The sequence below is a fragment of the Lobosporangium transversale genome (genome assembly GCF_002105155.1).
Source record: "Lobosporangium transversale strain NRRL 3116 chromosome Unknown BCR41scaffold_26, whole genome shotgun sequence".
Taxonomy (NCBI): Eukaryota; Fungi; Mortierellomycota; class Mortierellomycetes; order Mortierellales; family Mortierellaceae; genus Lobosporangium; species Lobosporangium transversale.
Window position 1 is genome coordinate 483,724 of NW_019029004.1, and position 21,436 is coordinate 505,159.

Here is a 21,436-nt window from a genome sequence, read left to right on the forward strand (position 1 = left end):
CTTCATTCATGTCGCCAACTGAACAGCTTTAATAGTATTAATAAAGGAAAAGAGATTATCTTGTATCATGTTCGCACAGGCTTAATGAACGAAACAGAGTACATAAATGGCAACATGGGTCCTTTGAAGTGCCATCGAATACCCTCCTCTACCTTCTCTTCAACCATATCCTTGTACATTTTAAAGGAATTGGAGTAAGGATATTCCTTAAACTCCGTAAGATGGAGTCCATTGGCAACGAGGGGGCCAATAACGTCTGCAAGGCCCCAACAGAATTCAATGCTCGGGTTCTTATTTTGAAAATCCTGGATACCAGTCGCATACTTGAGGTTCGGCATGAGCTCATCACCATCCTCAGGTGCAGACAATGCGACGTAGTCATTGACGCCGCCCTCCTCATGAATAGGGTTGCCTTGGCTGGAATATGGATACTCATGAACTAAGTCCGGATTGAAGATGTAGGCTGTTGGATGGAATTCGATCAGATGATAGCGTCCTCCAGGTTTTAGAATTTTGTTCACCCCTGCGGCATATTTCTGAATAATAAAAAAAAAAAATTAACAAGTTGTTTTGTTACAAGAGATAGATCAAGCAGTAATTTTTATGCCGCAGGTTTTTTTTTTTTTTGTATACTACCTTCAAATCTTTCAACCAATTGATGACACCGTAACTTGCAAAGACCATGTCGAATTGGTCAGGGTTTGTGACATCAAAATAATCGAAGATGTCGGCTCGAATAAATGTAGCCTCGATACCGGCATCCTTGGCCAGCTGGGTGGCAAACGCAATAGCTGTGTCACTGATGTCGATGCCGACAGGGTTCTGTGCACCTAATGTGGTGACGAGACTGAGGGTATCCTGACCAGCATTGCATTGCAGATGGCAAACTTTGAGACCAACTAGATTCCCAAGAATGTCTTTTTCTTCCTTGTAGAGCGTCGAGCCCTTATTCTTGAAAAAGAGGTGTTGGTCTACCTTGTGGCTGTTATGGGCGATGACAGCTTCGTTCCAGGATATGCGGTTCACTTCATGAGGGTTAATGCAGTTATTATTGCTTGTGGAGGACATTGGTAGTAAAGATTGTATGTCAAAGGAGGAGAGGAGAGTGTTTTTTACAGGACAAGGGAGGGAACGACTCTCTATTTCATTTGTTTTATACCAGTTCTAACACCCATTCTGGTGACTGTAGTTGCTCTGAGTTACTTTTTTTTTTTTTTATTTTTTTTTTGCTCCATTCAGGTCCAATAGCCGCTTCCTTTAAGCTTATTCGATTTATCCAGAGTCCAAGGATTTGAGCACCGTGGACACTCTGTGACAAAAAGCGAAGGCGTGGGAAGACTGGCTTTGCAGCTATTGGTATAAAGTTGTGGTCTATTTGATTCTGTATCCTGTTTACTCTTTGAAAAAATACATTCCATCTTTCTACTTTTGAATCTCATCCTGTCATGAAAAAAGAAAAAACTAGCCCTTGCATCATCGATTGCGATCCCGGCATTGATGACACCTTGGCCATTCTCCATGCTATGGGGTCACCCAAGGTGGACGTCAAGGCTATTACTCTCACCTACGGCAATACAAACCTGAATAATGTGACCAAAAACCTTTTCACTATCCTTCATATCCTCGGCAAAGAAGTGCATCCTGACCGTTTGGCGACACTGCCTGATGGACCCAACAAGGACCGATTGGAACAAATCAGGCACAAGAAACCCGTTATTTCTGTTGGTAAAGGAAATGAAAAAAAAAAAAAAAAAAAAAAAGCCAGAAGTAATATTTGAAATGTTATATACTATCCTCCCAACGAATTCTGATAAATTGAATGGTGATTTTGCTTTACTATAACAAATTTAGGTGCAGTAAAGCCCTTGGTAGTGCCTACACAGTATGGTGAGGACTTTCATGGGCCTGATGGGTTAGGGAAACTGCATCTGAGTGATCCAGACCTTGCACCAACAGACTGGGCCGAGGTTCTTGGATTGTTGGATCCAGATAGGCTTGGAGGAAAGATGGAGGCAGTAGCAGGAGAAGGTTTACCGACTGAAAAGCTGTTCACGCTATCCAAGACACAGGCTCATCTTGAAATTCTGCAGCAGTTGGCAGAAGCTGAGCCTCATACGATCACGATCATCGCACTGGGGCCTATGACTAACCTAGCTTTGGCCTATGAAAAGGATCCCATTACTTTTGCTCGTTGTAAACAGGTCATTTGTATGGGTGGATGCCTTGATATGCCGGGGTAAGGAAGGAGAAAAAAAAAAAGAAAAGTTTTATCTGTAATGACCTCCACAACGTCTCTTGCCTGCTTACCTGGTTGATGTGATGGACTAACGATGTATGTAAAACATTCCGTTGTGTAGAAATGTCACTCCAGTGGCAGAATTCAACTTCTTTTCTTGCCCTCACAGCGTTCACACAATCCTACAGGCAACAGTCAACAAAAACCCAGCGAAAGCTATCAAATTATACATGCTACCGACTGATGGTTCGTTTTTTTTTTTTTTTTTTTTTTTTTGTTGTTGTTTATCATATCTTCACATTGCTGGCGTATAAATAAATAGAAACTACCTACAACTAACTCTTTTCTTCTGCATTGTTCACTTTTTTAATAGTTACTCATCAAGTAACATTCAGGTCTTCAGTTTTAAAAAAATACGTCAAACCCCTGGATACACCTCTCTCTAAATTCTCAACAATGTTACTTGAATACTTATTTGATTTGTTGGCTGAGAAGTTGCATTATAAGTCTATGAATCTACATGACCCTTTATGCATTGGATTCTTTATGGATCTGGAACATGAGGACGACCTCACTGAAGTGGGCTGGCATATTGAGGAATGTGACATCCGTATCGAGAGCAATGGTTCGTTGACGCGCGGTATGCTGGTAGTGGACCGGAGAAAGAAAAGTACCAAGCCTGCACCAGGTGACATGTCACGTACACATGTGGTCCTCAAGGCTCATCCTAATCGTTATTTGAAATCCATGCTGTATGATATCTGGGGTGTCACTAACTACTTTGAAGATTACGAGCATGAAAGCGAGTAACATTATTCATCCTGATGGCTGTCAATAATCCAGTTTTTTTTTTTTTTTTTTTAGTGTAAATTCTCCAATAAAGTTTTTTTTCACACAGAGCACAGACTCGACTCGGATATTCGGGCGACTCAAGCCAAATATATTCAGATATTAATGCTTCTCACGTGACTATGTTTTTTAACTGTCCTGCAAACAACAAAAAAAATTACACTGACATCAATTTTCGATCTTTTTTTTTGCCATTCTCTCTCGGCGTCTTTTTTTTTTTTTTTTTTTTTTTTTCTTCACTTCTTCTCCTCTTTTTACTCTCATACACGAATATTGTTCTGACATGTCTGAAAATCAAGAACTTACCCGTGTGGCCATTGTCAACAATGACAAGTGCAAGCCAAAGAAGTGTAGGCAGGAGTGCAAGAAATCTTGCCCTGTCGTCAAAATGGGTAAGGCAGCAGCATATGCATGGCAGCCTGCTTACTCATGAAGCAATGGTTACCATCACCAATTCCAACATCCTTGAGGGACGGCTATGTAAACACTATATGATTCCTCAGCAATACAATTCTCAGTAATCGCGAACACTTTCCAATGCTAAACGTAATCAATGTGGATGACATTTTGCCCAAATCCTTACCTGTACCTCACACACACAGTTGCTCTTCTGTTGTTTGTCCTTCCACTTTCCCTCTCTCTTCCACGCCCTATCTATCCTTTCACTTTTCTAAGCGAAGTAAAACAAAACAGAACAAAGCAGAGCAAAACAATACAAAGCAAAAAAAAAAAAAAAAAAAAAAAAAAAAAGTGTATAAGTTTAAAAATCACAAACAGGAATGCTAACTAGAAACTATGACAACATGGGATTATTATAGGCAAGCTGTGTATTGAAGTCACTCCAGCCTCCAAGATTGCATTTATCTCAGAGGATCTCTGCATTGGTTGTGGTATTTGTGTGAAGCGTTGCCCTTTTGGTGCCATTCATATCATCAACTTGCCCACCAATTTGGATAAGGAAGTTACACATCGCTACTCTGCCAATTCTTTCAAGTTACATCGTCTTCCTGTCCCCAGACCTGGTCAGGTTCTAGGATTGGTTGGAACGAACGGTATTGGTAAATCTACCGCTCTCAAGATTCTTGCAGGAAAGCTCAAGCCCAACTTGGGTCGCTTTGAAAATGCGCCCGAATGGCAGGATATCTTGAAACACTTTCGTGGATCTGAATTGCAGAACTACTTTACAAAGATCTTGGAGGATAACCTGAAGGCTATTATTAAGCCTCAGTATGTTGACCATCTGCCTAAGGCTGTTTCTGGAAAGGTTGGTGAACTCTTGGAGTCAAAGCAGGAGTTGGACAACCGTCAGTTGATGATTGATAACCTTGGTAAGTTTTGGTTGTTACACTGTGGTCATGTCAAGCGATAATTGGTTTGTTTTGATAATGTATTTGCATTTCTCATCCTCATCATTCTTTTTTTTAAAATAGATCTCAAGGAGATTTTGCAACGTGAGGTTTCGCAGCTTTCTGGAGGAGAATTGCAGAGATTTGCCATCTCGATTGTGTGCATCCAAAACGCTGATATGTAAGTTCTTTTCTCCAATCTTGGGACAATCGCCGCAGTAGAATTTTTCTTTTATTATTTTAGCCTCAGACATGCTAACGTCATTGGTGGCTCATTTTGCTTTTTCTTTTTTTTTTTTGTGCCTAGTTATATGTTTGACGAGCCTTCGTCCTACCTGGATGTCAAGCAGCGTTTGAATGCAGCCAGGACTATCCGTTCATTATTGAAGCCTACTTGCTTTGTCATTGTTGTTGAGCACGATTTGTCAGTTCTGGACTACCTGTCAGATTTTATTTGTGTTCTTTATGGTGTTCCTTCGGTCTATGGTGTTGTTACTCTTCCTTTCTCAGTTCGTGAAGGTATCAATATTTTCTTGGACGGAAAGGTCCCTACTGAGAACTTGCGTTTCCGTGATGAATCCTTGACCTTCCGTTTGGCCGAGACGGCTGATGAGCTTCAGGATATGCCAAATCATCGCCGCTACAAGTACCCTACCATGACCAAGACTATGGGAGACTTCAAGCTGAACGTCCAAGCTGGTCAGTTCACAGATTCAGAGATCATTGTCATGTTGGGAGAGAACGGTACTGGAAAGACTACCTTCATTCGTCTCTTGGCTGGTATTCTGAAGCCTGATGGTGACCAATATGTCCCTGAACTTAATGTGTCGTACAAGCCCCAGAAGATCGCACCCAAGTTCCCGGTAAGCAAACTTAGTCTTATTGGTGTTTGAAAAAATCGAAGCTTTTCTTTTTTTTTTATTTTTTATTTTTTATTTTTTTATTTTTATTTTTATTTTTTCTAACGACATCTTTTTTTTTTTTTTTTATTACTGCTATTTTTTTTAATTGTGGTGAATAATTATAGGGTACTGTGCGTATGTTGTTCTTGAAGAAGATCAAGGCTGCATTTATGCATCCTCAGTTCAACACAGATGTCTTGAAGCCACTTCAGACTGAAGCCATTATCGATAACGAAGTCACCAACTTGTCAGGAGGAGAATTGCAGCGTGTTGCCATTTGCTTGGCCCTTGGTGCCCCCGCTGATATTTATTTGATTGACGAGCCCTCTGCTTACTTGGATTCGGAACAGCGTATTATTGCTGCTAAGGTCATTAAGCGCTTTATTCTCCATGCCAAGAAGACGGCCTTCATTGTGGAGCACGATTTCATTATGGCTACATACTTGGCAGATCGTGTAGTTGTCTATGATGGTATTCCTTCTGTTGAGGCAACTGCGACCTCACCTCAGAGCTTGTTGACGGGTATGAACAAGTTCTTGTCTTCGCTCCAGATCACATTCCGCAGAGATCCTACTAATTACCGCCCAAGAATCAACAAATCAGAATCCGTGAAGGATAAGGAACAGAAGGCCTCAGGAAATTTCTTCTTCTTGGAGGACTAAAAAAGAAAGAGTGTACAGATTTTAGTATTTCAGGACTAGTATGACATACTAGTACTAGTACTAGAGTTGAGTACTAAAGTTGGAAAAATTTATTGATTTTAGTACTCCTGCGTACTAATGTTGGAGAATTTAGTATATACTTCAGTGCGTGGCTGATTTTTTTGTCACTCTTTAGATGCATGTCACGGGAAAGATGTCTAGCAAACATACAAATCCCTTTCCACAATTGCAAAGTGTTCACAAACCCTACCTGTTGTCGAATTCTTCACACATAAACAAATTGTATATACAAACTAACTGAGGACGGTATTAACCGAACTATTTATACTTGCTATAATGATCAGAACCAAGTAAACGTCCGAACAGACCTATCCAAAAACGAGGGAGCTTGTCGCTCTCCTTCAAATATAAATGGTTTACTTAACAAAAATCTTATAATTGAGAAGGACCAACAAAAAAGAGCAACAAGCTGCAAATAATTCAAAAAACCACTTTTCTCTCCTGGTCTAAAATTAGAAATTAAGTTTGCCGCACAAAACTAATGTAAAAAAATGGACTTACAAGACTTCGACAGCTAGATTATCAGATTATCGCAAATAGTAAAATAGGCTATTGCTGGATGTATATCGACTATAGAAAAAATGGATGAGGTATCGGGACTAGCAGAAATCAGCCGCCTATTACATACAAAGGAAGGAAAAAATCTGTAGAAAATAATCTGTAGAAAAAAATCAGCAGAGACCATATATCAAACTATACCATCACGATGCACTATGTTCACCGTTTACTTGCCTCCACTCTTTTAGCGCATCTAGCCCCATTTACCATTTTCATTTTTTACTCCCTGCCTACAAAAATGCAAAACACCTTTCCGTCCCCTTTTTTGCTAGAGGTATGTTATCGAATCCATACAGATAAAAAGATCGTATTGACTTTAGTATCAAGTGTCCAGTATGGTATACTCGTACTGCGTACCAAATTAACGAAGGTTTAGTATAACATACTCATACTGCGTCTAGTATCACTTCATCAGAAAAAAGAGCGCTCGGGACGAGGGTGAAATTGATATTAATATGCATTCATGGGTTCCATCCCTGCAATGCTCCCAGAGTGCCTGAGTACTCTATATACGTACATCCGCGTTCTCAGGAATCATAGAGACCAGATGGTCTATACGACAGGTTTTGTGAAGAGGGATGGTGAGTTTGGATACTTTGCAGCTGTGGAAGCGGGATTGTTTTTGTTATTTTGGTACGCAGTACGAGTATGTCATACTAAATTTTCGTTATTTTGGTACGCAGTACTAGTATGCCATGCTAGACACCTGATACTAAAATCAATACGATCAAAAAGAAAAAAAAAAAGCATAATGGACCAACCCCCAACCCTGTACTCTCAATCTTTCCCTATATCTCCCCTTCACCTTCTTATGCTTGGAGAAGCATGTTTTGATTAGACAAAAGCGAAGGAAAGCTGCTTTTACTTTATACAGTTGTACAGTAATTAGTACTATTTTTTATTCGCTGATGATTTTTGTGCTGTTTCCCAAGGTGATTAGAATATTCATTCATAACCTCATATCTTTTTTTTTTTTTTTTTTTTTTTTTTTCAAGAAAATGAAATAATTAAAATAAAATAAAAAAAAAATCATAACTCATAATATATTAACATTAAGAGCTTAAAAAGTTTGTTGAGAGTTTGTTTATTTTTTTTATTTTTATTTTTATTTTTATTTTTTGATGCCTAATGAATGTCAAGGTTGTTTATATATGCAAGCTGAATTCTCCTGTTTTTGGGTCCAAATGTCACTTAAAGCCCTCCCATGCGAATGGATTCCTTTTCAATCTTTTTTTTTGTGTGTCCCAAGGTGTGTTGGTGAAAGAAAAGAAACAAAAAAAAAAAAAAAAAAAAAAAAAAAAAATGGTGCCCCTGATATCTATTGATGATTTTTTTTTTTTTTTTTTTTATCCATCTATCTTGAATGATTTCCTGTTTCTTTCTCCCTTCTACTTTTTCTTCATTTCCTAGGCAACTATATGAGGAAGCAGTGTCATTTCAGAGCTTTATTGGATCCAGCGGCTCAGCTAACATATTCTCATAATCCGTCGCCCCATCCAGTTCCTCGTCCAGTTCGCCAATGATTGCTCTATCTCCCCGCACACACACACACACACATATATATATGTAAAAAAAAAAAAAAAATGTTAGTGACATTGATGATGATCAGCGTGGATACTTCTTTTTCCTTAAAATAAAATAAAATAAAATAAAATAAAATAAAGCTGTTATTTGAAAATATAGAGTTATTACATGGTCTCTCCACGAATGACATATACACCGATAGGTACTGACTTCATGGGTTCTGTTGATGAAAATATCCTTTCATGTGTTTGTCCGAGAATAACGTTTGCTGCTTGATCATATCCCATCAATTGACCCTACCGGAAGGAAAAAAAAAAAAAAAAAAAAAAAAAAAAAAAGGTAAATAAGAAACTGAAATGAGGAGCCAAAAACAAAAAGCCCTTTTTTTTTTTGTTTTACTTCTTCATATGGTATGTGATCTTTGCAAAAAAAAAAAAAAAAAAAAAGAAAAGTCAACGTACAACAAGTGTGCGACCATCTGTGAGGTACACGAATACTGGACCTAAAATTAAACGAAACGCGAAAGACAAGGCAAAAAAAAAAGGTTGATTATTATCATTCATCGTTCATCGTTCATCAAGATAAATCGTTTGATCCCTCGATAACGAGAATATGACGCGTCTTTTTCTTCTTATTCGGTTTTTGGGCCGTTGTTTATCCTTACGTTCGACAAGAGATTTTAATTGGTCAGACATCTTGCCTGCGATATAATGTGTTAAGAAATATCGACCTTTTTTTTTTTTTTTTTTTTTTTTTTTCTTCTTTTATCGATATTATGGAAGTTCGATGAATGTTGTTGTTGTTGTCTGACTGGCTTGAGGTGGGAGCGGCAGTTGAAGAGGAAAGAAGAATGGAGAACTGTCTTTTTTTTTTTCCTGGTATCTTGATGTTGCTCTATTGATATTCCTCTGAAGCTGGCTCCTTTGTTTCTTTTTTTATTTTTTTCCTTTGTTTGCAAATGTTTCTTTGCTTTCCTTTTTAAGAAGAAGAAGAAGAAGAAGAAGAAGAAAAAGGGTAATAAACAATAATAAAAAAAAAAAGAAGGCTTGCTGATGAAATGTAAAAAGGTGCGAGAATAATAAAATGGAGTATAAAGAATAGAATGCATGCAAGTCCTTTTTATACTGAGCACCCAAACCGCGGAGCAAAACATGCAAAGCCACAGTGCACACCAAAAAATTATATGCATCTGTTAGATGTACATTTTTGGCAATCAGGCAGAGTCCATTTGCCGGCAGACATTACAAAAAAAAAAAAAAAAAGAAAAAGCATTCGATCGTGTCTCCTTTTCTTTTCTTTTCTTTTCTTTTCTTTTCTTCCTTTCTCCTTTTTCTCTCTTGTACAAAAACATTCCTCCCCTTTCCCTTCATATCACTTTTCACCAAACTTGGCATCCTAAGCTTCTTTTTCTTTTTCTTCTTATCATTCAAACCACATTTACATTGGAGGAACAACATTAGCTTAAAATAAAAAATTCAAGCTAAAGAGCAAGACTCTTGTTATTATCATCTTTTAACAACAACATCAACAACAGCAGCAGCAACAGCACCATACTATATTATTATACTCCATCATGCGCAAGAAATATAAAACGAAATTTCCCGTGGTAGGAACTCATTTCTGACAATCCTGTTTTAATAACTTGTCTTACTGCAAATCCAACGGCTTTTTTTTTTTTTTTTTTTTTTTTTTTCTTCCAACTCTCTCTCTCTCTCCCTCTCTCTCTTTCGCCCAAGTCATTATCGGGTACTGGCCTTATTCCAAACTAAATTCTTTTTTTACCACGCCATGATTTCCTTTATTATATAAATGGCTCATACTTCTATCCGACCTATAACAAAAAAAGTTCTCATAATATTATATATAAAAAAAAAAAAAAAAAAAAAAAAAAAAAAGGACTCATCTCTCATTGTTTTGATATTATTCAACATTTGATCCATCTTTGAATAGGCCCGCATCAAGAAGATCATGCAAATGGATGAAGATGTTGGCAAGGTCGCGCAGGCAACCCCTATTCTTATATGTATGCATTTAAATATATATATATATATATATAATATATATATATATATATATCTTTGAGCTATTATGGAGACAAGTCAGGAACAAACATGGAAAAGGAAAAAAGAAAAATTTATCACATTATGCATCTTTGACATGGAGTGAAATGAGGACAAATCTCGACGCCAAACAATATTATCTCAGCAACGAAGAGAAAGAAAAGAAAAGAAAAGAAAAGAAGAAAAAAAAAAAAGCGGAAGGAGTATCTACGATCGGGAAATGCAAAAGAAAAAGAAGGAAAAAAAAAAAAAAAAAAAAAAATTGGATATTAACTTAATATTATTACTGTTATTATTTTAATGCCTATTTTTTTTCCTTATAGCCAAGGCATTGGAACTTTTTATGCAATCTTTGATTGATGAAGCTTGCATAGAGGCTCGCTCCAAGAATGCGAAACGACTCACAGCTGCCCATCTGTAAGTTTTGGGGAGGGAAAATGTTCAATGAAACGTCACAAGATGGGGAAAGCCAAGCTTGCTTTTTATTTATTATTTTTTTTTTTTTAATAAGTGGTGATGACGGGTCTACAACAACTCGACTGACTCTATTTTTTTTTTTTTTTTTTTTTTTTCCTTTATTATTATTGACGGATAGCAAAACTACTATTTTGGAAAAGGACCAGTTTGATTTCTTGAGAGATATTGTTCAGAATGTAGCAGATCCTTCAGGATCGAAAGGCAGTGGTAATGACGATATGAATAATAACGAACCTACAAGTAGCAGTAATAGTGGTGTTGGCGGTAGCACCAGCAGGAGTCACAGTAGAAGTAATAGTATGAAGATGGAAGAGGACGATGATAAATCTTTTGCGGATTTCGCAGGTGCCATGGCCGCAGCGCGGAGTGGGGCTCCAATCAGAAAGTCTTCAGCAAAGAGTATTAAACAGGAGGATGACGATGATTATGACAACGAGTAAAGAAAAATAAAATAAAATAAAATAAAATAAAATAATAATAATAATAATAGCAAAAAAGTAAAAAAGATGCAAAAATAAGCAAGGGATCGAGTGAATTTAACAGCGCATTTACAATGCCATGAAGACACAATGGTTTTATTTACAAAGAAATATATATATGTTTGTATGTACAAGGGGGAAAACAAAAAAAAAAAAAACAAAAGATAAAAGTAGCCTTGCGGCTTAATGGCTGAGGGTCATATCCCATCTTCGACTCTCATCAAGGGAACAGGCATTACGGCGTTCACTCATAGGCATAGGAACCCATATTGGTTTTTCATCGGCCTCTTCACTGTCGTTGTAGTAGTAGTTGTCTTTTTTGAAATGGACCTGCAATGCCATATCAGGAACCCAGGCATTGACAAGGATGATGCCAGCGATACCGATGCCAGCGAAATAGACTGAGGGGATATCCCAGCATTCTGCAAACATCACCAGCAAGGTAAGGCATAGAGCAGATGCTGACAATGCGATGCAAGACAACTTTGTGGTCCACGTGGCCCGTCTGGAGCTTGTACGGAAGCCGTTCTTAATGATAGCCTCATCCTCATCCTCCTCCCAACAATCCTTCCAGTTGGATTCCAAAAGTAATTGATGTCGCTCCAAGATTTGATAATACAACGCCTTGGCCTGTACGAATCCGACCAAGAGACTACCCATACACATGGCAACGATCAGGATAGCCAACTCGGTCCATCCTTGAACATACTCAAAGACACGAGCTTGCAGAGGTTCACCATTTTGGGTTCCTTGCCGCGTCGACAACCGTTCGGATCCCTCTGTGGCACTATTCCAGATCTTTCGAATCATTCGTGGCAGGTCAATGGTCCAAATAGGAGAAGAGGCCGGCATGCCCGCAGAAGAGCCACAAGGGAGAGCATGTTGGAATACCGAGTCGATCAGCTGTTCTTGTTTCCGACGCTGGGACAAGGCCTCGTCTTTTTCCAGATGAGCAAGGAAATTCTGAAAGACATCCGCATCCTTGGGGTCCAAGGTCAAGGCGTCCAGGGAATCTGGGTCCAAAAAGTCTTCTACATCTTGAAAGTCCACATCTTCGTAATAGTGGCCATTAGGGACACGGGCATGGAAATGGTGATCACCCTCCTTATCTTCCTCTTCCTCTTCCTTTCCTTCCTCCTCTTCTACCATGTCTTTGTTTTCTCCTTTTGATTTATCCACGATAATGATGTTCGTCCTAAAGGTCGCGAAGGCTTCCTCAGTTCGAATATTATTGATACCCTCATCCTCGTCTACAGACCAGGCTGACTGATCACTGGACTTTTGAATAGGATCATCTTGCTTATTATCGATCGGCTCATTGAGATCCATGTTGAGCTCCAACATGGATGCCAGCTCTTTCATGAATTCACCACCACCCACGTCCATATCATCATCATTCTCGTCTTCCACATCCTCGGCCATCGCGAATCCTCCCTCTTCATCATCATGGATGGTGACGGCACTGTCTTGATTAAAGCCCATAATAAGTGAGGCTGGTACAACGGGCGATGCAGGTGAAGGATGGGAAGAAGCAGAAGTAGAAGATGATGATGAAAGAGAAGAATCCATGGGAATGATGGTATTGATACCCAGGAGAGAAGAGACGATCATCAAGATTGTCCAAATCCCAAGACCTGTCAAAAGGATCGTCCTGGGCCGTGGAAGCTTCGAGAACTGAGGACCTTGATGACGATGAGTAGTCGGTGTGTTGGTGGCATCTACGGCATCCATATGTGAAGATGAGTTGTTGTCCGTCAGAAACAAAGACCAAGATCGAGCTTCGCCCTCCTTCTCGGCTTGTTCACGTGCTGATGGGCTCATTGGCGCAGTCCGAAGGTTCAAAGATTGGTAACCATCATTGTCTCCCAACCTAAAGCCTGTCGACGCTCTCATGCTCGTTGGGAAGGACCACCTTCGGCGCGAATCGAGAGAAGAGTTGACCTTGGTTGAAGTCATAGTATGACAGCAATAACTGACATCACCATCATTATCCATTGAGCTTCTCCGAGGCCCTGTTTTCCGTTTGCAATCCGTGGCCGCTGTTGTTGAGACTGTTGCTGTGGTCGAGGGTAAAAATGGGTCGGTGTTATTTTGCTCTTCTTGTGATCGCCAGTGCATCCATCGAGAAAGCCGTCGGAGTGGAGAGCGAGAGAGGAAGGGGATTTTCTCATGGTCATTCTTTTCTTCGAGTAAACTCAGAACTCTGAAGGCGGAAAGTGGGATCATTATGCCAATACAAGGTAACAACAAGATCGAGATGGTACCCCAGGTGCAATGCTCGGTTAACTCTTCAATTAGAGCCATCAATAGGGATGACGTTGATGACGATACATCATCGGATGAAACATTGGCATTGTTACTGTTACTGCTGTTGCTGCTGCTGCTGCTGCTGCCGTTATGATAGGTGTAGGTGTAGGCGGTGAGAGCCGAGGCAAGGAAAGGCAAGATGGAAGGTAAGAGGAATAGTGCTCCAGCGGTCAACAAATCCAGATGTGAGGCCAAAGTCCTCAACAGCTGATCATTTTCTTTTACATGTTGCTGTTGTTGTTTTTGTGTTAGGGCCATATCACTGCGGAGATCAATTGGCGTTGAAGTCCGCGTGAGTGAAGAGATCGAGATGTTGACAGATGCATGACAAGTCTTTATTTCTCCACAAGCTTCTTCTTTCTCTCTCACTAAAGAGTGTTGATCAATATTTTGGGTACCCATGGGAAGGTTGTAATAGTAAATGGCCGAGGATTGGGAGAGGGAGGGAGGACGAGAAGGGAGAGAAAGAGAAAGGGGGGGGGGGGGAACAGGGTGGAAACAAAGGAAAACAGAATGCTTTGACAAAAAAAAAAAAAAAAAAAAAAAAAAACTTAAAGTGACATGTGCACAATACACAAATAAAAAGTATATACAGAGAGAGAAAGAGAGAGAAAGAGAGAAAGAGAGAAAGAGAATGATGGATTGAAAAAGAAAAGAAAAGAAAAGAAAAAAAATGCGAATCAAGACTAAGTAAAAATAAAAAAAATCGTCTCGGACTGATTTTGATATTTATATTTCTACTCTGACAGCGCCAGACTGGGCGCAATTAGGAAAAGACGAAGAAAAGGAGTTTAACCTTCTTACTTACTTTTTGCATCTGTCCCATATCCACATACACTCATGAATAGACAGCCAGCACAGCCAACGACTCACCATGCACACTTGGGCAGTGGGATATAAAAAATAAAAAAAAATAAAAAAATTGAGACGGCGACGAACAAGGTTTTGCACAAGATGCTCTGTTTGTGTGTGTAAAAATGATTTTGAGGCAAATGGTTTTTTTTTTTCCTGTTGGAATGGTCCTCGGTCGGAGAATGCATGACGCAAGGACGATCTGGTATTCTCAAGTGAACGGATGGGCCTGAACAGCCCCTTCTTTCTTTTCCCCCATCCCTCTCCCCTGCCCTAAACTCACTCAATTTGCCTGCTTTGTTTTTTTTTTGTCAAACTTCACACACACAAACCACAACCTTTGGGCGTGCGTTGCATCACTTTTGTACTCTCTTTCTCTTTCTCTCTCAGCCTTCTCTTCCCTTCTCCTGCCTATCAATCAATTCAACTCCATGTTGTTCTGTGATTGTCCTACTGAAATAGGATGTTGGCATTGACCTTTCTCTATTTTTTTTTTTTTTTTTTTTTTTAAAAAAATAAAATAAAAAAAAGATGCAGTCAGAAATGGATGTGAAATAAACATATTATGTAAAAATGTTCTAAGCTATAGCATGCTCTTTCTTCTCTTTGATTCTGTTCATTTCTTTTTTTGCATAGAAGGTTGGGTCTATTCATTTTCTTGGCATCCCGAAGGCAAAAAAAAAAAAAAAAAAAAAAAAAAAAAAGAGACACATGGTGAATACGCCCAAAAAAAAAAAAAAAAAAAAAAAAAAAGGTAAAAATAGCCTTTCCCCCTTTCATCATAAGTAACAAGGTACATCTATGCTTGAAAGTGGCGTGCAGATTTTTTTTTTTTTTTTCTTAGATGGATTGGTAATGGGGTTTGGGTGATTAGAATTCGGGGTAGGGTAGGTGCACCGCCTAGAGATCTTTCCCTCGACGCGAAAATAGAAATTATAAAAAAAAAAAAAAAAAAAAGGGTACACAACAAGAAAGACGGTTTGAAACCAGTTTTACTATTTGGCACGTGCGATACTGATACATACATAGACTATCATCTAACGTGCTATTTAGACGCGTCCAAAATTCATTATAAAAGGGAGGCCTAGATGGGAGGTAAAAACCGTGCACCCAATGAAATCATGATCGTGCCTGGCAACAGGCCAACATATGTAAGACATGACGAGATTGATGTACTCGTTGCTTTCATGCCATTGCTTTGCTCCTCAATAGTTTGTGCTTGAATGATCCATTGGAACAGTCTCATCTGGCTCACTAAGAGAGCCATGATAAGTCCCACCATCATCAAACGTTGACCAATAGTATACTGGAGTCTGACCGCTGTGACTCCTTGACTCTTTGAAGACTCCTGCTCCTTCTCCTGCTCCTTCTCCTGCACTTGCGTGTGCTCCTTAGAAGACGACTTATTATAACCATATTTCTCCTCCTTTAGTTCCTCATTATCCTGTACAAGATGCTGTCCCTCTTCTTCATCAATATCTCCGAATCGTCCCATCTGACCTTGGGAATCCCCCTCCAACCGCGAAGCCAAAAAAGTCTGCTCGAGCTGTCTCTCCATTGCGCTACTGCTTGCTGTCAACAAACCTGTGGCAATGCCTAGAAGCATCACTGCCACATACCAAACGGTATATAGTGGTAAAACTAATGCCTCTATCCGAGACCTTGTCTCAAAAGCATTATCAAATTCTATCGTGTCCTCCATTGCCGCCACAATAGGGTCCACCGCATTGACCGCTTTGCTTTGGAATTGAAGATGTTCCTGAACCTCTTGAACGGCCCCAAGCATGATCCAAAACAAGGCAAACATGAACTGACTTGATAACACACCAGTCCTGGCAGATATGATCTTTGGTACCCATTTCCGGGTGTTGATAAGGATTGAAGATAATACCAGAAGACTGAACCAAATAATCACTGGAAGCCACGTGGATTTGAATGAATACGGATGATGATAATGGTGGTTATAATGATGTGGATGTTGTTGTTCGCCTACACCATTGCTCAACTGGTCATACGACGACAAAGATGATGATGATGATGATGATGATGATGATGATGATGAGGAAGAATATCCGTGAGGAGTATTTGCTGCATATGAGAATGGGTCATGTTGATTGTCCGGGTTGAGAAAGAAAAACTGGCGACTTTGATAGACAAGGAGACCAACAGAAGATCCCATAAGTGCAGCGCCTGTTAGGGAGTAAGTAGTAAGCAAGAAAAGTGCTTTTGTCTGCTGCTGCTGCTGTTGCTGTTGCTGACACTCCTTGTGTCTTGTTGGGAAGAAGTATGCTGTTGCCATGATGTCTTGGATGGATAAGAACTATGCTCAATTGGACTGATGTGATGGATCTTTAAGGTATTAAGGATGGTATGTTTAAGGAATCAATAAAAAGTTGGTTCAGAATAAAGAGTTGACTATTAAAGAAGCAGAAGGAGTAGAGAGGTAAAAGTATGATGAATGAAAGGGAAAAAAGTGAAGAAAAAAGAAAAGGGAGAAGAGAAAGGACTGAAAAATGAATGAACAAAGACAAAGCAAAAAGAAAGAGAAAAAGAAAGAAAGAAAGAAAGAAAAGGAGTACAAAAAAGCGTATACAATGGTTCTAGGTCATGCCTGTTCTCGATGTTATTGTCATTCTCAACTCGACTTGAGCACAATCGGGGTTTAGGCTAGTCCAAGGATAAAAAAAAGTGAATGACATTGTGCAGTAAGGTATATAATGTTTGTGCTTGTTGGTCAAGACTTTGAGAGCATTTCTTTTTTCTTTCTTTCCCGGGTAAACTAAAATAAACTGTCCCTGGATATGATATTTTCGGTATCCACCATCTCATTTGATGCTTTCTTAAAGAAAAAGGAATTAAAAAAAAACCCCCCCCCTGTTCCTTCAAATAGGACAGGAAATTCATCATTCAAAAAAAAAAAAAAAAAAAAAAAAAAAAGAGAGATGATAAACATTCATAATTAATATTCAATTAATGGTCAAAATGGTCATGCAATACATGCGTCTACCCAAAATGATGTAGAAGCTGTTGCACAAATACACAATCTACACTCTCCCTATTTAGCCTGAGAATTTACAAGGATGACCTGATTCGATGTGAACGTGAAAGGGTTCATGTCAACAATAGCCCAAAATCTGTAGACATGTTTCTTCCGAAGAATAAAAAAAAAAAACTCTCCTTCTTCAAAGGCAGTGATTATTTAATCTATACATCTGAGCTGAGACTCTGCAACGATTTCAAATGTGGATGTTGGACACAATTCTTTTTTCCAGTTGGAGGAGAAACTCATGAGCATAAATGACTAAAGAGAATGAACCTTGCCCCAATGACCTTTCAACAAATCCAACAAAGGAAAAAAGGGCTCACTATTTCCATTTGTTTTAAACACAAAATGGACAAAAATAATTAAATATGGTTGAGAATATAACCCTAAAACCTGACTGCTTCTGGAGACGATTAAGACTGCAGTGAATACCCATGAAAGCTGAATCAGTCAAGCTGAAATGGAGGAAGTTATCCAACAAGGAAATGCATTCTTTACAATGTGGAGACGCGTCAGTGTTCATATTTCACAAAGTATATCAAAAAGCCACATGAATGGTCCTCCATAACTTTATGACAGCAACAAAGAATAGGAATTATGGGATCATTTTTGCGGGTTTTATTCTGGTAATCAGGAAGAAGTACGCTCTAAAGACAAATAAATAGCAAAGAAAATAAATAGAAATGTACATGAGGAAAATAAAAAAAATAAAAAGAGAAGAATATGATGATTTGAAACAAAACTACAGTAGCGTGAAAGATAGACTAGGATTAGGAGTAGAGTAGAGATGGCATTCGGATTCAATAGCTAGTTCACCAGGAATTATGTGCTACATATCCAAGACCCCTTTCTTTCCTTGCTGCTTTTCTCATATTAAAAAATCCATGTCCTCTTCGTGCACGTTGCTGTCGATTTTTTTTTTTTTTTTTTTTTTTTTTTTTTTTAAAAAAAAAAAATATGCAGATTCCTTTTAAACGCTCTTTCCGATGGTCTCAACACGGAATCCAATTTCTCTGAGCTTAGGTCCATCCAAGATCAAACGACCATCAAAGATGAAGGCAGGTTTGTGCATGGACTCATAGATCTTCTTGTAGTCCAAGTGCTCCATCTTGAACTCATCCCACTCTGTGCAGATGACGAGAGCATCAGCGCCCGCGCAAGCCTCGTAAGCACTGCTACAGACCTGGATGTGCTTCTCGACCTCAGCCTCATTTGTACCAACACCAGGCTCGGTCAGATCCATCTTCATCTGCTTGGCGGAGACCTTTGGATCGTAAACGGCAACATTGGCGCGCTCCTGAATCAAGTAGCTGCAAAGAGTGATGGCAGCAGACTCGCGGGTATCGCCAGTATCCTTCTTGAAAGCGAAGCCAAGAAGAGCAATGCGCTTATGGGTAACAGTGTTGAAAAGGGTGCGAACAATACGGTGGGTGAAGCGCATCTTTTGGTACTCGTTCATAGTGACAACAGACTTCCAGTACGCAGCGACCTCGGGCAGGAAGAGCTGCTCGCTCAAGTAGACGAGGTTAAGGATATCCTTCTGGAAGCAAGAGCCGCCGAAACCAACCGATGCCTTCAAGAATTTAGGTCCAATGCGGGAGTCAGTACCACAAGCATAGGCAACCTCATCAACGTCAGCACCAGTGGCCTCGCAAATAGCAGAGAGGGCGTTGATGGAAGAGATACGCTGGGCAAGAAGAGCGTTAGCAGCCAACTTGGAAAGTTCCGAGGACCACAAGTTCATAGTGATAACGCGCTCCTGGGGAATCCAGCGAGTATAGATATCAACCAACTTTTGCTGAGCAGCAAAGCCCTCAGGGGTTTGAAGACATCCGATAAGGACACGATCAGGGTTGGTCAAGTCTTTGATGGCAGTACCCTCGGCCAAGAACTCGGGATTGGAGAGGATGTCGAAGCGAATATTCTTGCTTGAGTTGGCTTCGAGGATAGTACGCATGCTCTGAGCAGTGCGACAAGGGACAGTCGACTTTTCAATAACGATCTTGGATGAGGTAGCGACCTGGGCAATACGGCGGGTAGCGGTCTCGATGTAACTAGAAGATCATTGGTATAAGTTACATTCAGTGGATGTTAGAAGACGATTCAATGATCTAATAAGAATAAACTATCTTTGTTACAGATATCAGCCTCCAGTAGGCCTCTTCCCCCCTCCAGGAATGTGCAATCGGGATCAAGCGGATACTCTCCCATTGCATTAGCTACAGACGGTCCAAATTTTTGACCACAATTTGAGACAGAAGAGGGAAAAAAAGGAGTGCATGGAAGGAGCGAGTCAAGTAAGCTTAGAAGATTCCCGCAGCCCAATTCTGTCCTGTGGATCAAAGCACGTTTCTAGTTTTTTTTTTTTTTTTTTTTTTAGCTCATTTGATTGTGTCGTTTTGTTTCTTCACCCTCCCCCTTGATGACAGCTTACTTTCTTGCAAAATAACCCTTCCAATCGTTTGATATTGAAATAATAAAAGTACTTACGCAAGGTCGGCAGCCATACCAGCACCCATACCAGTCTTCTTGGTGGGAGTGTTGACAGAAACGAAGATGATGTCAGCATCAATAATAGCCTGATCAACGTTGGTGCTGAAGAACAAGTTCTTGCCGCGACGAGCAAAGACAACCTCGTCAAGGCCAGGTTCGTAAATAGGGAGTTCATCTGAGTTCCAGGCATCAATACGCGCCTGGTTCAAGTCGACAATGGTGACATTAACGTCATGGCATTTGTAAGCAATGACAGCGCTGGAGGGGCCACCTGAAGATCACGATATAAATGATGTAGACAATAACAAAGGGAAAGAAGAAAAGCAAAAAAAAAAATGAGGTTAAATCGACTTGAATGCCTTGATAGCCTTCTTCAATTGTGAGTGAATGAACGAGTATCCCATCCTGATCCAAAGCTTGGATGGTAGCAGGACGCGCGATAGTATATGAAAAGAAAACGACAGCGGGTTGATTGCTGATGCAACTGTGTCCATATGCTTGCGGATGGGACCCAAGAGGCGATGGTGACGCGTAGCCCTGAAATCTCGAGACTCTGATCTCTTCATTCATTCATTCATTCATTGATTCATTCTTTTTTTTTTTTTTTTTTTTTTTTTTTTGTTGTTGACGGACATAAGCATGAAGCATAAATTTCATTATGACCTACCGACGTAACCAGCACCGATACAGCAGACGTTGACCATGATTGTTATTTAGTTTGTAGAAGAGAAAAAAAAAAAAAGTTGAAGCAAAGAGATGAGGTAGAGCGATGAAGAGGCGAGTGGTGATGTCTATGAAACAGAAAAGAAGAAAGAAAAAAAGAGCAGGGACAGGGTATTTAAATGAAAGTCTGGCTTTGGCTTCAACTTTACAATTTAGACTTGCATGAACATCTGTTGAGTCGCACTACTTTATTAACTCAATTTACAATAATAAAAATATCGCTCATATTTGTTGACCATTACACTTGCTTCCATCCATCCTTTGCTTTGGCTCTGCCAAAGACAATTAAGCTGGCTATCTCATTGGCCTCTTTTCTCGATGTCGCTTTTTTTTATTTTTTTTTTATTCTATGAATGGTAAAATATATACAAGCAACTATATTGGGTTCCCCCTATATTGTAACAGTGACAATGATAGTGCCCCATTAGCATCGTGTTTAGACAAATCTCTCATAGATACCCATTCATGTTCACGTTTTGGCCTTTGTTCTGTGCCCTACTGCTCTGCTGCTCCATTTCCTGCTATTTTTGGCTGAATCCTATCTACCCCTAGACCCCGTTATCTTTCCAAAAGTCCATCTCCATCCACGGTCTTCTTTCAGACGCTCCAATGGTCGCGTATTTTTTTTTATTATTTCTGCGTATGCACTGCACTGCACTGCACTGCACTGCATTTTATTCTTTATACCTTTTTGGTTTCCCACAGTTCCACTGTAGGACAACATTTTCTTTCATTTGAAACACAAACATGTTATTTTCTTTTTTTCGCGTTCCTGTTCAACAATCCTGGTTTGTCGATCAATATTAATGAGGATTATGAACTTACGTTTTTTTTTTTTTCCCCATCTTTAATGGTACAAGTAAGC

General features: G+C 39.6%; 9 protein-coding genes across 9 annotated transcripts; 3 read left to right on the top strand and 6 right to left on the bottom strand.

The window, feature by feature from the left end:
- Nucleotides 1-26: 26 nt before the first annotated feature.
- On the bottom strand, nt 27-1,113 carry BCR41DRAFT_423344 (S-adenosyl-L-methionine-dependent methyltransferase). Its single transcript, XM_022030287.1, has 2 exons — nt 637-1,113; nt 27-536 (listed from the first exon to the last, which is right to left on the bottom strand). Exons 1-2 carry the CDS (start codon nt 1,066-1,068, stop codon nt 66-68), a joined length of 903 nt encoding a protein of 300 aa, XP_021880028.1. The 5' UTR covers nt 1,069-1,113; the 3' UTR covers nt 27-65.
- A 134-nt stretch (nt 1,114-1,247) lies between these two features.
- On the top strand, nt 1,248-3,079 carry BCR41DRAFT_423345 (Inosine/uridine-preferring nucleoside hydrolase domain-containing protein). The gene is made up of 4 exons (XM_022030288.1): nt 1,248-1,725; nt 1,852-2,236; nt 2,358-2,482; nt 2,610-3,079. The coding sequence occupies exons 1-4, from the start codon at nt 1,446-1,448 to the stop codon at nt 3,044-3,046; spliced, it is 1,227 nt and encodes a 408-aa protein (XP_021880029.1). The 5' UTR covers nt 1,248-1,445; the 3' UTR covers nt 3,047-3,079.
- A 300-nt stretch (nt 3,080-3,379) lies between these two features.
- Nucleotides 3,380-4,009, bottom strand: BCR41DRAFT_308075 (hypothetical protein; the record flags this gene model as incomplete). The annotated part of the gene is made up of 2 exons (XM_022020892.1): nt 3,380-3,456; nt 3,880-4,009. 2 exons carry the CDS (start codon nt 4,007-4,009, stop codon nt 3,380-3,382), a joined length of 207 nt encoding a protein of 68 aa, XP_021880030.1.
- A 1,401-nt stretch (nt 4,010-5,410) lies between these two features.
- Nucleotides 5,411-6,398, top strand: BCR41DRAFT_105935 (P-loop containing nucleoside triphosphate hydrolase protein). Its single transcript, XM_022019343.1, has one exon. The coding sequence runs from the start codon at nt 5,471-5,473 to the stop codon at nt 5,993-5,995; it is 525 nt and encodes a 174-aa protein (XP_021880031.1). The 5' UTR covers nt 5,411-5,470; the 3' UTR covers nt 5,996-6,398.
- A 1,658-nt stretch (nt 6,399-8,056) lies between these two features.
- Nucleotides 8,057-8,634, bottom strand: BCR41DRAFT_289445 (U6 snRNA-associated Sm-like protein LSm8; the record flags this gene model as incomplete). The annotated part of the gene is made up of 3 exons (XM_022020329.1): nt 8,057-8,141; nt 8,306-8,433; nt 8,599-8,634. Coding segments are annotated over 3 exons (249 nt in total), but the record flags the coding sequence as incomplete, so codon positions are not given.
- A 748-nt stretch (nt 8,635-9,382) lies between these two features.
- BCR41DRAFT_105963 (histone-fold-containing protein) lies at nt 9,383-11,164 on the top strand. The gene is made up of 4 exons (XM_022019344.1): nt 9,383-9,740; nt 10,088-10,160; nt 10,521-10,614; nt 10,793-11,164. The coding sequence occupies exons 1-4, from the start codon at nt 9,711-9,713 to the stop codon at nt 11,112-11,114; spliced, it is 519 nt and encodes a 172-aa protein (XP_021880033.1). The 5' UTR covers nt 9,383-9,710; the 3' UTR covers nt 11,115-11,164.
- Nucleotides 11,165-11,297: 133 nt separating this feature from the next.
- On the bottom strand, nt 11,298-13,934 carry BCR41DRAFT_356630 (hypothetical protein). The gene has a single exon (XM_022024676.1). The coding sequence runs from the start codon at nt 13,860-13,862 to the stop codon at nt 11,337-11,339; it is 2,526 nt and encodes an 841-aa protein (XP_021880034.1). The 5' UTR covers nt 13,863-13,934; the 3' UTR covers nt 11,298-11,336.
- Nucleotides 13,935-15,299: 1,365 nt separating this feature from the next.
- Nucleotides 15,300-16,883, bottom strand: BCR41DRAFT_356631 (hypothetical protein). The gene has a single exon (XM_022024677.1). The coding sequence runs from the start codon at nt 16,609-16,611 to the stop codon at nt 15,397-15,399; it is 1,215 nt and encodes a 404-aa protein (XP_021880035.1). The 5' UTR covers nt 16,612-16,883; the 3' UTR covers nt 15,300-15,396.
- A 1,430-nt stretch (nt 16,884-18,313) lies between these two features.
- BCR41DRAFT_356633 (UDP-glucose/GDP-mannose dehydrogenase family, NAD binding domain-domain-containing protein) lies at nt 18,314-20,638 on the bottom strand. The gene is made up of 3 exons (XM_022024678.1): nt 20,516-20,638; nt 19,846-20,119; nt 18,314-19,409 (listed from the first exon to the last, which is right to left on the bottom strand). Exons 1-3 carry the CDS (start codon nt 20,550-20,552, stop codon nt 18,326-18,328), a joined length of 1,395 nt encoding a protein of 464 aa, XP_021880036.1. The 5' UTR covers nt 20,553-20,638; the 3' UTR covers nt 18,314-18,325.
- Between the last annotated feature and the right edge of the window lie 798 nt (nt 20,639-21,436).